This window comes from Macrobrachium nipponense, chromosome 32, assembly GCF_015104395.2.
Source record: "Macrobrachium nipponense isolate FS-2020 chromosome 32, ASM1510439v2, whole genome shotgun sequence".
Classification (NCBI taxonomy): domain Eukaryota; kingdom Metazoa; phylum Arthropoda; class Malacostraca; order Decapoda; family Palaemonidae; genus Macrobrachium; species Macrobrachium nipponense.
In genome coordinates, this window is record NC_061094.1 from 43,177,828 (window position 1) to 43,194,497 (window position 16,670).

At 44.1% G+C, this 16,670-nt stretch overlaps 1 protein-coding gene across 1 annotated transcript in view; it reads right to left on the reverse strand.

The window, feature by feature from the left end:
* The window catches only part of LOC135207489 (non-canonical poly(A) RNA polymerase protein Trf4-1-like), a 201,766-nt gene that overhangs the window by 150,444 nt on the left and 34,652 nt on the right, over nucleotides 1–16,670 (reverse strand). Inside the window, exons 4-5 of the mRNA XM_064239286.1 lie at nucleotides 657–722; nucleotides 370–442 (exon numbers count right to left, since the gene is read on the reverse strand). Coding sequence (XP_064095356.1) covers nucleotides 370–442; nucleotides 657–722 — 139 coding nt within the window. The remainder of the gene's footprint in view (nucleotides 1–369; nucleotides 443–656; nucleotides 723–16,670) is intronic.

Sequence of the window (16,670 nt, forward strand, 5' to 3'; positions counted from 1 at the left end):
ATAGGGGTTGTTACCCTCCCCCACAAATCACTCTCCTAACTTCAATTAACAGTTATAACATGAGTTTCCAGCTTATACTGAAGAATAGTCTTGTATAAATGGGCAGTGGTTTATACTTCTGCAAGAATATTTATACATAATTATTTAAAATGCTATTTCATAAAAAGATAAGTGGTAACTAGTACCTAAGTATGTCAGAAGGTCTATGTGTAGCTGAATATCTGTCTGTACAAGCATATGATGCACATTAGTAAATAAATTTGATGTGAATAATCCTATTCCTTATATAAAAATGTACTACCAAACGTACCAAAACCAAGACTCACAATTCAACATTCTACAACATCTACTTGAACTGTCTTCACTTACTCTGGACAACTTGTTCCGTGGTTAACAGTTATGCCCTGTTGAGGTGTTGTGAGGTCTAACAGTACCTCTTTCTCTGAAAAAGGTTCTTACATTACAATTTCCAATGTAATGAAATTTTTAAGAAATAACATCATTTGATTACCGACTACTCTATCAAAACATTACAGTAACTCTTCATTACAACAATTTACCAATGAAAAATAAAAAAATAAATTCATCAACACTACCAGCTGCATGTCTATGGTGACTGTGAATTAACAAAGAAAACAAGAAACATATAAACCTACCTTTGGAGTCTGAAGCCTTTACAATATCCTTTTTGGGCTCTTGAAGAACTGGAGTCAACTTGAAAGCTTAAAATAATAAAAAAATTTTAATATATAAGCCAATTTAAAATGAAATCCAAACAACATCTTGCATCCTGCAACATCAAACTGAGCAGACCATCATTCACAAAAATGAAGTACTACATACTAGTACTTCAACAAAACATTCATTGTTTAGTTCATAAACTTCAGAGGTGATCATATGGTAATCTGATATTATAGCTGAGCAAATTGCTCTCATTTAAATATGGGAAGTCCAACATGGAAAGAATAATGAGAAGTCCAACATGGAAAGAATAAAGAAATCCCTGGTAAATATCACAGAGGTTCAAGTGTAAAAGGCCTAAAATTACAGAATGCTACAAAACAAAGACGATTTACTCATTAAAATTGGATGTTAAAGCTTCACCATACTGGAAAAGAAAGCATTATCTGAAAAAAAATAAAAAGACTTATATGGCAAGCAGTTTTGTATTTTTTCACACAGTTACTCAAAAGTTATTAATCTGGAAAGAAATAAATGAGTTAGCAGAACAACAAAAGTGTAATTTGCTGTTTTGGAAGACACTAAGGAAGAGGAAAGAATTTTAAATTAGAACACAAAAAATAGAAAACAAAAGTGCATGTTGATAACTATGGTTAGCACAATGGAGAAAACAATGATGACTCTAAGAAGAGAAATAAGTAACCTACAGTCATGGAAAAATTGGAACCATTGGTTTCCAGAAAACTCACAAAAGCGTGAAATAACAAATTCAATCAAGAAATCATAAGTCTTTATAAATAATAAATGATAAATGAAAGTCTGATATAAATTGAGAGAGAGAGAGAGAGAGAGAGAGAGAGAGAGAGAGAGAGAGAGAGAGAGAGAGAGAGAGAGAGAGAGAGAGAGTCCTATAGGTAAAATTCATTAAACAAACAACAGTGGTATGTAAAATGACAAATTTTTAATCAATTTGTATTTTTCATAACTAACAAACCTTGAGGTCTTAACATTAGGGGTTAAATACGTTAGTGCCAGCTGGAAAACCGGTTAAACTTAAAAAATTGTGTACCACAAGGGGGACCTATTCTGGCATCTGTGCTTGGTCACCAGTCATGTGGAACCACCCACATACCCCTTTAACTCGTGACCCTCTTAGTTATTCTTCCAACCCAGGTTAGTTGTTAGAGGGGTGGTTAGAGGTGAGCCTTTGTATGTTAAGACCTCAGGTTTGTTAGTTATGAAAAATACAAATTGATTAAAAAAGGGATTTTGACTAAGGAAAAATCTATTTCTGGGCGAGGGGCCTGTGTTGCCCAGTGAAATAGGTTCCTTTGATACTATTTCTAGGTATAAATATTGCTATTCATACCAGAGAAAAAGAGAAACGTTTGTGCCAAGGTAAATGGCTCGCTCACCTTTTAATAAAAGGTGTCGGTATATATAAAGAGCGAATGAAAACCACTACCAGAGGTACCCTGCCATTTAGCTTCTTCCTCCGCCAAAACCCCATCTACAGAGGAGCCGAACTATAGCCCCGCTACCCTCTACTACTACAGTGAGCGCCTCTGACGTCATTCCTGAAGATAGCACCCAAGCTTGGGTTAAGCAGGGTGAGGAATAATACAAATACAGGGGGTTGGACTTCACTGGGCAACACAGGCCCCACCAGAAATAGATTTTTTCCTTCATCAAATCCCTTTTTCCCTGGGCTCAGCCTGTGTCGCTCCGTGAAATAGTGCCAGAGAATTAGCTCCACCAAGCTTGGTAGAAAATACAAAATACTGAAATTAGCAGGTAAAACAAACACCAGTAAGGTTAATTAGTATAATGTACAACTTAAAAGTACAAAATTGGTACAAAGTGAAAGGTAAAGTATATTTTACCATCTTAAAATTACTTAGCTTAAAAACTTAAAGGTACTAAGCCCAAAAAACTTAAAGGTACTTAACAGTAAATCATGTAAGAAACAGAGACAATCAAGTTGACAATCATACAAATAAGCGAGGGAACCGAGCCCTAACGCAAGCAAAAATGTAAGAACAATTACATCCAAGGCAATATGTAAACTAGAGACGAACTAGCTAAGCAAGGGTGCAAGTGAGGCAGACAGAAGGGAAGGCTACAGTGAAAGATTAATAAGAATATTAAGCAGTGTCAGGGGAAACTGTGTTTCCAGCTGCCAATGCTGAAAATTTAAGGCCCTCCAAGGACTTTAAGTAGTGGCGTTTAAAGACTGTCGGAGATTTCCAGCCTGTGTATTTCTTAAGATCGTCAAAATTCATATGCTGAAAATAATTGATAGATGTGGCAACTGCCCTAACATCATGAGCCCGTGGGAAGGATTCTGGGTTGGCTTGTTTAATAAAGTACAAAATTTGTTGTCTGATGCCTTTTAAGGAAATTGTACCACCCTTCTCCCTGATGAATAAGGGACCTGAAGACTTTAAGGTTGTTCTACTCAAGTAAGCACTTAAGGAGTTAACCGGACATAGGGGCTGTCCTGGGGGAGTGGTAAGATTTTTCCATGGGGGTCCATCTTTCTTGTGGATCCTCATTTTTGGCCAAAAATTGACGATTCTGGAGGAGAGAAGTACTTCTACTTGGTGGGAGGAATTCAATGTGACCTGGTTCTCTCGAAAGAGCTGACAGTTCTGAAATTCTTGCTCCTGAGCCTAAACTTAATCAAAATAAAGTTTTTCTCAAGAGGGTCATTCAAGAACCAAGAAACTGACTTGGGTCTCTCTGTGGGTCTAAGTCTAGCACAAGCTTTTGGTATAGAGGAAACGTAAGAATCTGTTAGATCTATACAAAAACCAAACTGGAAGATCTTTTTAAGAGCTGATTTGGTAGTGGTAATTGTGCTTGCTGCAAGAACTTTCTCAAACAAAGTTCTGAAGAAAGAAATGGCTAAATTTGTGGTCATTATTTGTGTATTTGAGCCTTTAAGAAACAGCTGGTTTCTTAACGGCTGAGTCATATTGACGTAAGGTAGATTCCCTTTTATCTGATTCCAGAAATGCAATATTTTGGGGATCGATGTTAGTGTTCCTGTGAGCTGCAAACTTCAAGAAATCCATAAAGTTAGGGCTTTCTGAATCCTTGAGGAAGCGGACACAGTCCATGTTTGAACTAGCTGGGTTAGTTTGGGATTGGGAATCCATAGGGGCCGGAGTCGTAATTCTAGGAGCAGCTGGAACCAATTGCTTTTGGGCCAATTGGGAGCTACTAGAGCCACCCGGCCCTTGAACGATCTTAGTTTGTTCAGGACTTTCAGAAGAAGATCCACTGGAGGAAACAGATAGATCTTCTTCCACGCATTCCAATCTATTGCCATAGCGTCTGTGGCATAAGCCAGAGGGTCCAGGTTGGGTGCCACATAGCAAGGGAGCCTGTGATTTGACTCCGTGGCAAAGAGATCCACCCGAAGCCCCGGGATTTTCTGACAGATCCATTTGAATGACACGTTGTCCAGAGTCCACTCTGATTCTAGAGGGGCGGAGCGTGACAGAGTGTCTACTACCACGTTTCTTACCCCTGCTAAGTGGGTGGCTGACAAGTGCCAATTGTTCTTGTCCGCCAGATAAAAAAATGGCTATCAGGAAATGATTCAGGTGACTTGATTTGGATCCGCCCGTTTATGCAGTGGACTACCACTGCACTGTCTAGGACCAGTTTGACATGCGATTTGTGTGGCCGGAGCCTCTTCAGAGTAAGAAACACTGCCATGGCTTCAATGTACACTGCCATGGCTTCCAGTACATTGATATGTAGCTGGCGGAATGGTAGGGACCAGGTTCCCTAGACCTTTTTGTATTGCGAGTACCCTCCCCACCCGCTTAGGGACGTGTCCGTGTGGATCACTAGAGACGGTGGGGGGAATTGAAGGGGTACTGCCCTTGATAGGTTCTTCACTTTCGTCCATGGGTGGAAGAGTTTTTTCCTTTCCGCAAGATCGCCAGGATAGAAGCTAGCTTGTCCCGGGACCTCCGGTTTGCTTTTGAACGCCAGACCCTGTTTATGTCCTTCAGTCTGGCTTTCAGAAGAATGTCCGTGACCGAGGCAAATTAGAGTGAGCCTAAGATTCTTTCTTGGTTCCTCCAAGAAGTTTGGCATTGTTTGAGAAATTGCCTTGTAGGCTTGGCTATTTCTTTCCTTTTCAACGGCGGGATTGACAGAGTATGTAAGTCCAAGTTCCATTGCAGGCCTAACCACTGGAACCGAGATTCCGGTGTTAGTCTGGACTTGGTTTTGTTTATTTGGAATCCCAGATGTTCCAGAAACTTGATTACTTTGACTGTTGCTTTTTGGCATTCTTTGGGGGACTTTGCCCATATGAGCCAATCGTCTAGATACGCTACTAGCATTATTCCTTGAGACCTCAACTCTTGAACCACTGCTTCCCCCTGTTTCGTAAATATTCTGGGGGCGATGTTGAGCCCGAAAGGCATTACCTTGAAAGAATAAGCTTCGTTTCCTAGCTTGAATCCTAGGAACGGGCGGAAGTGCTGGCTATTGGAACATGATAATAGGCATCAGTAAGATCTATAGAAGTTGTGATGGCCCCATGGGGAAGTAAGGTCCGTACCTGCGAAACGGTCAGCACTCTGAACTTGTCGCAAGGAATGAATAAGTTTAAATGTGACAAGTCCAGGATGATTCTTCGCTTTCCTGAGTCTTTCTTTGGCATGCTGAACAAGCGTCCTTGAAATTTTAAGTTCTTGACCCTTGATACTACTCCTTTGAGAAGAAGATCTTGGGTATACTCTATCAATTCCGCTGTTGGATTTTGGTAGAAATTGTTGGGTGGAGGAGGACCTTCTGTCCAACTCCATCCCAAACCTTTGGTCACTATACTTTAAGCCCAAGAGCTGAACTCCCACACCGTTGGCGGAAGAGGTACAGCCTCCCTCCTACCTTGGGACTCTCACTGTTGGTTTGCGGAGGGGAGGCCTCCCCGTGCTCCCTGGAAACCTCTGCCCCTGCTGGTGGCCCTGCCGGATCCTCGATGTCAAGAGGCACCCCTGGCACGGCTATCTCTGGCAAACCTATTAAATGGCTGAAAGACCTGGGTCTCAAAAGCCAAGTTATAGGCTGGCGAGACAGCAAAGGAGGTTGATGGCTGGGGCTGTTGGGGTGGTTGAGTCAAAAGCACATACTGCTGTTGAGGGTGTGCTTTTGAAGCAGAGTGCTGTGGTACCTGGGGTACCTGCACCACCTGGACCGGAGCCTGTTGTGAAGCATGGAAGGACTGGAACTTCCTAGGCTTCTTTTTCAACCTGGGGTTGGTTCTGGAGGATTCCGGCTTACGTTTGTTTACCAGACCCCACCTGACCTTCAGGCTCTGGTTTACCTTAGAGGCCTCGTGCAGCACCTCTGCCACTACTGGAGCAGGGAAGAAGTCTGTTCCCAAAATGGAGGAAGCGATCAGCCTGTTAGGTTCATGGCGGATGGTGGCCTCCCCCAGAACATGCTTCCTGCAGTTCCTCCTTGCGACGACAAAGTCATAGAAGTCGCACTGCATTGTATGCAGTAACGACTTTACCATGCCCTTAAATAACAACTCTTGTTTGTAAACAAGAGCCATCATTTCCACCATCGTCAAGGAGGAGTGACCTGCTGAGCCTAGTCAGGGCGTCGAACTCTGTCTGGATTAGTGATTCAGATAGCCTAGGAGGCTAGAGCCTCTCGCTGAACAGCGTTGTGGCGCAGTCGGGTTTCAGCTTCCCTACTGTGAAGGTGGGTGCTGCACCCTCAAAATAATTTTCTGATCCGGGATCAGAAGGGAGGTCGGCTCCGTTTCCCAGAGCAGAGGCATAGGCTCGTCCTTAAGAGCTGCCTGGTATGTGGCTTCCACTACCTTATAGGTAAGTGGGAGCGGAGTGCCTTCCACCGTGGTAAAAATGGTGAAAGGGCTTTTGAAGGCGGTGAGGCGAGTGTTTTCACACTCCCACTCATCCAGACTTCTCAGCCACGCCTGCTGCGCCTGTTCCCGAGGGAGGATGACAGTCTCCTTCGGGACTTTATCCTCTCACATCATGGCTGCGTCAGTTAACCGGACGTAGCCCATGAATGGAGGTTGAAGGTTCTTGGGATAACACTCGAAGTCTTCCAACCTCTGAGTCCCAATACCTTCAATGGAGAGCATGCCGTTCACGAACAGAGCGTATACCGCAATCCTCCACGGGTTATTGGGCTTGAAGTCCGGGAGTCTTGACGAATCCGGCATGACGGCAGGTATTGCTACCTGACCGGATTGAGAGTGGCCTGCCGCGTGTGAGTCCCTAATGCCCATCATAGCATTTTCCTGGGCAGCCATCCTCTCCGTCAGGGATTGGATCGACTGACCCGAGGCCTCGACCGAGCTTGAAAGCTGGGAGAACATCTCCTGAAACCTAGTGTTGACTAGGTTCCCAACGACGTCTCCCACCCTCTCCAGGATATTGGAGGAGAAAGCTTTGGGGTCGAAGGAGGAAGACTGGGCCTTCTCCTTCCGAGGCCTATGCTTAGGGGACATCAGCGCAGAAGAAGACGCACCCTTAGCTTTATCCGCCGCGGGATGGTGAGCCGGGGACTTCTGGATAGAGGAAGGAGCTGACTTCTTTGGCAGCAACTTCGGCTTTGGTTTAAAGTCCGTAGAGGACTTGACCTTGGGGATCACAGTAGTAGTTTTTGGTCGTAATGACCTCTGCTTCTCCGTGAAGCCCCGGAAAGAAGTAGATGTGGATGGGATAGGAGAAGGAGAAGGACTCAAGGAAAGCCCCTGAGCCCCTGCAGGACCTGCCTCAAGTACAGGCGGCCCTCGGTTAGCGGCAGGGGTTCCGTTCCTGGCCACCGACGCCAAGCGATTTTCGACGCTGAGCGATTTTAAAGCCTACGGCCGCCGCACACCTTCTTTCGAAACTCTAGACCAGTCAAAGGGGCCGTAATCCCACAACGGCGCAATAAGTAAAATTATATTTATGCAGTATAGTACTATAGAATTTACTGTACAGTACATGTGGGTGTCTAGAGTATGTAAAGATATAATAAAGTTTATACAGTGTACAGGTAGCTGTAGTGTTCAGGTTACGATCATTAGTCTTACGATAGTTCGATTTTATGAGAGATCAAATTACAATGGCCTAACTTTATCCATCTTCTAGTTACATAAGTTCAATAACAGCAAAAGAGAATGATGAAAGTATGGTTTTAACGTTATACTCGTTGCGTGAACGTGTACAACCATGAACAACCGAACGAGAAAAAGACTTTTTTTTTTCTAAGTACAACCGAACTGGATAACATCTGTTTGGCTTGTATTTCGATCATCGTACTACAGTGCAACATTACCGTATTTGTTAGAAATGGCGTTATGTATAGAATAGAACTGAGATATCTTAATGTAATAACTTTATTCGCTATAGATCAGAGATCAATATAGATTAAAGATCAATCGGGAAATATACCGTTAAATTTAAACCTAATTATGACTGAAGCTGAGAAAACTGTTCAAGCTGCTAATGACTATTATCGTACATCGGCAACAAGGATAAAACTGCAGTAAACGTCTGCCATCACACACAACCATAGATAAAATTGGGATAAAATAATTTTAATCAAAACTACTGTGCTTGAAAGAACACATTTTACTGTTGGTTTCACGCCGATATAAGATAAATAACGTAACGTTCGTATTACGATGATATAAAGGATTACGTATTGCGAACGGAATCACGTAATTTTTTACGCAATAAACATGCCGCCAACGTAATCTGTTAACGAAAAAAATAGTAGTTCACATTCACAACGAGACATAATCAATAAATATTTCCACCTAAAAACACGCTGTATAAGGAAAAATAACTGTCTCATATAAGTCAAGTATCTAGATATTCGTTTATGCTAACTAGAAGCAAGAGCATTCGCTCAGAATTGCGTTATGGTGAAACAGACTCGTATTCATCAGCTGATTTCAAACCACAACATTGGCCGCTCCGCGGAATACGGGCTTAAGTTTGCCGTAGTATTTTAAAATACAATAATATGAGAATACATACAATATTCTTGGATACAGTGAAATAATGTATAACTTTTTAAAGGATTTATGGAAAAGAGGAAAAGATGCATAATTAATAAAATAACACAATGCATTTTTCGGAACTGGCGGACAAGAACGAACATGAAAAACCATCACCTGACAACGTGGAGCGTAGTTACAAAGGCTGCCTTAATTTGAATCTTATTTCTGTACAAAAATGAAAATACCTTTACGCAATATATTTTCATACACATTTTAAACATAAAAGCATAAACATTTGAAAAATCGACACATCGATGGCTAAATTTGCACTTTTTTTTTTTCTTTTCAACAACAACAACTCGATATTTTTGGAAGAGCGGCAGACGGCGGCAAAAAAAGTGCAAATTAGCGATCGATGTGTCGATTTTATAAATGTTTATGCTTTTATGTTTAAAATGTGTATGAAAATGTATTACGAATAGGGTATTTTTATGTCTGTGCAGAAATATGATAAGGCAGCTTTTGAAACTCCCCTTCAAGTTATCGACTACGATGTGTTTTTCAAGTTCGTTCTTGTATGCCGCGGCGGCATACAAGAACGAACTTGAAAAAACACATCGTAGTCGATAACTTGAAGGGGTTTGTCAAAAGCTGCCTTTTTATCATATTCCGCACAGAAATAAAAAATACCCTATTCGTAATACATTTTCATACACATTTTAAATATATAAGCATAAACATTTATAAAATCGACATCGATCGCTAATTTGCACTTTTTTTAAATCGATATTTTCGGAAGAGCGGCAGGCGGCGGCTTACAAGAAAGAACATGAAAAAATATCGTATTCGGTATCGTGAAGGGCAGTTTCAAAAGCTGCCTTTGTATCATATTTCTGTACAAAAATAAAAATGCCTTTCACATAATACATTTTCACACACATTTTAAACAAAAGCATGAACAATTATGAATCGACACATCCATAGCTAAATTTGCACTTATGTAACTCGATATTTTCGGCATAGAACAGCGTCAGAGGCATATATTTTACCCTAATACCTACGTAATAACTCTCCATAAAATTTGTTAATATAATTTGCATAACCTTTATGGTCTGAACGGCATTTCTACATATGTATGAACTCGTTAGACAACGCGCTAGCGCGCTGGTAATGAAATTTGTGCCGTAAATATACCTTTAAAATGCCTTATTTTTTTTATGAATATTTTTGACGACCGCCGTAAAACCGATTCGCCGTTGAGTGATTGCGCCGTTAACCGCGGGCCGCCTGTACACCCTTACCTTCGCCCATGACATCTACAGTCATGGGCTCCAAGTCAAGGTTGAGAGCCGCAACGTCCTCTGCGACGTCCTCCGTCAGGTACCCTTCTGCCGGGAGCGAGACCATAGCCTGGATATTGGCGATGAGAGGAGCGGCAACTTGGGGATCCACGACCGAACCCCTCTTCGCGCCGGGAAAGACTAGGTCCGCCATGTCCTGGGCCAAGATATAAGGGCGGCCTTTGGGAGAATTCCTCCCGAAACCCCCGACCCAGGCCTTCAAGGTGGCTAAAGTTGCTGCCCTCTTCGCTTCCAAGACCTGTAAGAAGGGTTAGAGTTAGCCACAGAGACAAGACGACTGAAGTATATGAATCAAAACAATTCAATTCGAAAATATGCACGTAAGTGAATATAATGAGCGAACGAATGGACTCAATGCCATTGATAATGGAGACTTACTTCGGTGGAGGCTGCTCCAACTAAGGCGTAGCAGGTGAGGCAGTTCTCATGGTGCCACACCAAGCAGTCGTCTACCCGTACGGCGGACCCGGCATGGGAGCGGCAGACTTCATGTCCACAGGGATCCTGCAGGACGGCATTACAGCCAGGTTCCTGGCAACAGATGACCTGTAAGTCAAAGGATACACGAGTATCATAACAACCTCCAGGGAGGTTATAGAACTTAATGCTATTAAGTCTAATTTGTAGTAGTTGCCGGAGTGGAGCCTACCAACCAGGGAATATATATATATGTATGCATGCAGTCACATATGTAAAATATATGGAATTTTTATTCTAAAATTAATATTAATAATACTTACCTGTATAATTTATCTAGCCCTAAATCCCCAAAAACCGCACCAAAATTTACCACATTGGCAACCCTGTTACCTCCTATTCTGTCCGCCAGTTGGCAACACTGTCGTTGACAGATACGAAAACCTTCCCTCAATCAGTGTGATAGGCAGATCGTGGGTAGGATGGGTGGGACTAGATAAATTATACAGGTAAGTATTATTAATATTAATTTTAGAATAAAAATTCCATATTAATAAACATTACCTTAATATAATTTATCTAGCCCGATTAACCACATTGAAAAGGAGGAGGGAATCTGAATACAATTTCCCCTTCGGACAGAATAGGAGAAAACAAACAAAGAAATATATATCATAGGCAGTCAAAACTCAACCCAAGGTCAAAGATACTAACAACTCAAAGTCTCCTACCATAATGCCACCAACTGCTGTAGCACAGGACAAGGAGTAAGTGCATAGTCAGTCCGTCTGTACTAAAGTCAGGTGACCGACCAGGTGACCAGTCAGACGAATTGCGGACAGCAAGGCTGCACCCTGAAGACTATCAAGCACTATTCTTTCCCTAAAGGATGAGTGTCTGGACTGTCTGGGCGATTCAAAGCTAAGCAAACCTTGGGGGTGTATCAACGCAACCCGAAGTCGCCAGCAACGAATCGGCTCATGAGCAACTCCGAACTCGAGCTTTCTGGTGCCAAGAGAAAGGAGCGCGGAGCAAAAAAGGCGATTCAGTCCCGAAGGACGAATGCCTGACAGTCCAACCTGGTCTCATGTTACACGATCATCGGGGGTGTATCAACGCAACCGACTTCGTCAACAAGAAACTCAGGGCTACTAAATGTCGCCTGATCTCCACGAGTGTCTGACTCTGAGAAGACAGGTGAGAAAAAAGTAGATGGTGAGCGAGTCACCAGATGACAGCAGACGATCCATCGACTAATTCCCTGTCCAGGACAGTGGAAGAAGCAGGAGTCGTCAGGACAAGCGAACCAGTGGCTAGTCCTAGGTCAGCATCGACTCTGGGAGAAGCGTAGTCGCCAGTGCCGACAACCCAGTGGCTGGAACCATTTCACACTGAAAATGGAAGCAGCATGAGTTGCCAAGCAGTCATTCCTTGTCATCAAAAACACCTAAATACCAAACTGCCTAATTCCCATTATAACTACGTCAAAAACTGCCATGGGTTATAATACAAAAACAAAAAAAAATATATACAACAAAACAAAAATTAATGAATAATATACAGGTAGCAACCAAACGTAAAACAGGAAGACTACCTAATTCTCCTGTCTGACGACCTGTCCTGCCATCACCAACGGGCCCAAAGAACGAAGGTCGCCTAGAACTAGAGAAATATCCCTCAAGTAAAAAGAGGCAAAAACAGAATATAGAACGCCAAGTCGCCGCCTCAAGCACCTTGGCGACTGAGACGTTCTTCATAAAAGCTACTGATGTAGCAACTGCTCTAATACTGTGTGCTCTCGGCGTCTGGTCTTCCCCAGCAGCCGAACCACCAGTTTTAACGATCAGATCTCTGAGAAAAAAGGATACACCATTCTTTGAAATAGGTCTCTTGACATTTCGGGGTGAAACAAACAGATGATGGGGACGACCCTGAATGTCCTTTGTGCGGCGTAAATAACATGAGAGCGCCCTAACAGGGCAAAGAACTAATTCCTCATTTAAATTACCAACAAAGTCGACCAGCGACTTCAGTACGAAAAAAGACCTGGGAATGGGATTATCAGACGATTCAGTCTTTGCGACAAATTCAGGAAGGTATGACAAAATCATGTCTTGTCCAGATCTGGCAACCAGAAAAGAGAGTGCTTGCAGTTCACCCACCCTCTTGGCTGTAGCCAGTGAGACAAGGAAGAGTGTCTTAGAAGAGAGGTCCCTAAATTTGGCAGAATTCAGAGGCTCAAACGGAGGGAACCTTAAGGCTTGAAGGACTTTGTTAACTTTGTTAACGTCCCATGTCGGAGGCGAACACTGCGGCCTGGGTCGAGATAGGGAAAAAGATCGAAGTAAATCTCTAATGACATAAGATGAAGAGATCTCAGGAAGCCTTGCCTTAAAAACATAGGAAAGCATAGACCTATAACCCTTAATGCACGAAGGTGACAGGGCCCTGTCATGATGTAAATGAACTAAAAACTCCGCTACTTTCCGGTAAGGAACGGTCTAGAAATTGAATGTCTTTGAGACTTACACCAACGTCTGTAAAACAGACCATTTAGCCTGATAATTTACTCTGGTTGATTGCCGCCTGGCAAGAGCCAACTGTCGCGCCACTCTGGAGGAGAACCCTTCGTGCTTGGAGAACCTCCTGACAGTCTCCAGGCATGAAGATGAAGCATGTGGAGCCTCTGATGGAACCGATGAAAATGGGGTTGTTTGAGAAGATCTGGTCTCTCTGGCAGGCGAATGGGGGGTTCCACCAGTGCTTCCAGAAGGTCGGTGGAAAACCACTCCTTCTGTGGCCAGAAGGGGGCGATCAAGGCGAGATCCAGACGCTTGGTTGCCCTCACTTTGTTGAGGACTGACCTCACCAGAGAGAACGGAGGAAAAGAAAGCATAGGCTTGAAGTCCCTCCCAGTCCTGCAAAAGAGAGTCTGTCCCAGCACTCTGATGGAGTCTGGTAAGGGGCGAAGAATATCTGGCACCGAAAAATTCAGTGGGGTGGCAAACAGATCGACTGTGACAGGCCATTTCTTCCTGAGGCTGTCGAAGACTTCCTGGCAAAGTGTCCACTCCGACCCTTGAACTTCGTTCGGTCTCGACAAGGCGTCTGCTAAGACGTTGTGATGGCCCAGGATAAACTGAGGGACCAACGTAATCCCCCTTGTCTTCTGCCCAACACAGGATTGATCGGGCTTCTTGAGTGAGAAGATCCGACTGTGTGCCGCCTTGGTTTCTCAAGTACGAGACTGCTGTGGTGTTGTCGACAAAGATCGCGACAACCGACTCCAACAGTTGTTCCTGAAATGAAAGAAGGCCTAGGTACACTGCCCTCAGTTCCCTCCAATTTATTGACATGCTCCTCTCCTCCTCTAACCAAAGGCCCGAAGCGGCTTCAGAGCCCAGGTGTGCGCCCCAACCTTGATCCGAGGCGTCTGACCAAAACATTAGGTCCGGAGGAACCGAAAGAAGAGATGTCCCTGACTTGAGGCGGTGAACTTGCATCCACCAACGGAGATCCTTCCGACATTGTGGAGAAGAGGCGACTATCGTGTCCTCGGACACGAAATCCCATGACTGGCGAAGTGTCGACTGAAGGGACCTCATTCTGAGACGACCTCCGGGAACCAGTTGGATGAGGGATGACAAATGGCCCAGGAGAGACCTCCAAAGAGAAACTGGCTGCGTTACGGAGGACAAAAATTCTTCGATCAGACTCAGAAGCTTGTCTATCCGTTTCTGAGCGGGAGAAGCCCTCAAAATCTGGGAATTCAAAACAATCCCCAGATAAGTCATGATCTGGCAAGGGATTAGATTGGACTTGTCGAAGTTGACACGAATGCCCAACTCGACACAAAGAGACAGAACTATCTCCCTCGACCGGAGACATTTCTCTAGAGATTGCGGCCTGGACTAGCCAATCGTCCAGATACCGAAGCATCCTTACATTTAACTGATGCAGGATAGCTGAAACAGGAGCCATCACCCGAGAAAAGACCTGTGGAGCAGTGGTGGTGAGGCCGAAACAAAGGGTCTTGAACTGGAAAAACTCCCGAGTCCGTGAAAACCGAAGGTAAGGTCTGCTTCTTGGATGGATGGGGATTTGCAGATAAGCATCCTGCAGATCGATGGAAATCATCCAGTCCCCCTCCTGACGGATGAAAAAGAACAGTCTGGACCGTTCTCCATCCTGAACTTGGACTTTAGAATGAACTTAAAGTTTAAAACCGAAAGATCTATGATGGGGCGCCAGGCACCGAGGCCTTTAGAACTACAAACATCCGAGAGTAAAACCCGGGAGAAGGAGGAGCTCGACTCTATGGCATCCTTCTCCAAGAGGGCCGAAAGCTCCTTCTCCAAGGCTTGACCCCTGATTGAGTGAGGGGAATAACTGCTGAACTCGAGAGGACGATTGGAAAGTGGAGGTCTGGAAACAAAAGGGATCTCGTAACCTTCCTTCAGGACCTCCACCACCTAAGCATCCACCGCTCTCCCCTGCCAAGCTGACCAATGGCGGGAGAGACAAGCTCCTACTGCGGTCTCCAGGCGAGGTGATGACTCCTACTTCCGAAAATTCTTACGCAGAGACAAGGAAGAAGAAGAAGAAGAAGAAGAAGGTCCTCCTGGCGAAGGATTGAGCTCTTTCTCTGCCCTTGGAGCCACGCAAGAACCTCTCCCACGTTTCAAAGGGTGAGCACCAGGATGAAGAAGAGGCACCAGCAACCTGAGATGTACTCTGGAAAAAAAAAGAGCCAGAATGGAGGTTGTTGGGCTGGAGCAGAAGGTACAGATCTGGTCCTAAACTTACGCTTACTCCTTGAAGGAATGGGAGGAAGACCAGAGGGAAAAAGCTCTTGATAAGGCCCAGTGAGCTTGGGAAGAGGCATCACCTTGATGTTCCTTCAAAACCTCAGAAAGCACAGAAATATCGAAAAGGAAATCGCCAAAAGGAGAAGAGGACAATAACAGACGGGTTCTCTGAATCTCCGTCTACAGAGGGAGGGTAACTGCGACAAATAACAGGTTACGCCTTAGAGAAACAAGAAAGGCCTGCATTGAAGCAGCAAGCTCGTTCTGATGTACAGAAGCGATTGAAATGGATGAGCAGAATTTCTCAAAAAGAGGCAGCATCAGGAGGAACAAACCTGGAGTCCTTGATATACATTAAAAGCCCTCCGAGGACCCACATATTGAAGGATTGAGCTTCTTGTAAGGAGTTCATAACAGCCTCCATAGCAATAAAATCTTCAATTGAGACAGAGACCGAAGCCTTAGAAGGCAAGGGTGACTTGAAAGTCGGACAAAATCAGGATTTGGCTTGGGGGGGTCGAGAGAATGAAGAATCATCCGCGACCTGGTAAACTCCTCTCCGGTGTCGTAGAAGAGAGAGAGCTTCCTCTTCCCTTCCCCACGATCACCTTCGAAAGTTTAGCGGCAACGTCCGTCCTCACTCTCGCGAACCTCTGGGCAAGGGCAAAGGGAAAACGTAAAAATTCCCGTGACCGGGAAGGACCGTCAAGAAAAATCCCTTCTGTAATACAACGAGGCGGAGGCTGCTTCTGCTCTTTAGGCCTCGCCTGAGGAAGAAAACTCAAAATTAAATCAAAAAGTTTTTTTTAATTCTACATCATGACATCCATTCGAGGAAACATCAATATCACACGAATCCGCGTCATCATCATCATAATCGTCAGATCCTAACTTAGAAACTTCCTCTGAAGTAAAATCCTGACGACTAGCTATCTTAGGTCTGACACTAATATCCCTCCCCCCCTTCCCCTCCTAAATAAGCGCCCCTTTGGCACTGTTACGGGATAACAGGGGACGTTTGGGTAAAGATTCGTTAGGCACCTGCCCGGACCGGATCCCCCTAGGCCTTCGCCACGACGGGGTTCACAAGCCGGGGGTATCTGTCGCACCGTTACCCATGGTGCTGTCGACAGGTACCTGACGAGGAGCTGAAAATGAATCTAAAAGTGTGTTAGACATTCTAGTAAAGGCTTCTTGAAAAGTTCTCTGACAGATTGTTAAACATAGCAGAAATATCTCTATCTAGACTAAGCTGTAATTTCTTAAAATTCTGTTTTCCAGGTAGTTTCCATTGCCAAAATCTTCGAATCTACATCAGAACTAACTTCACTAATTACCGGTTGTACAGGGGGCAAAGCATCAATTAATTCGGAATCGGAGTCGTACGATACCGAAACCGAAGAG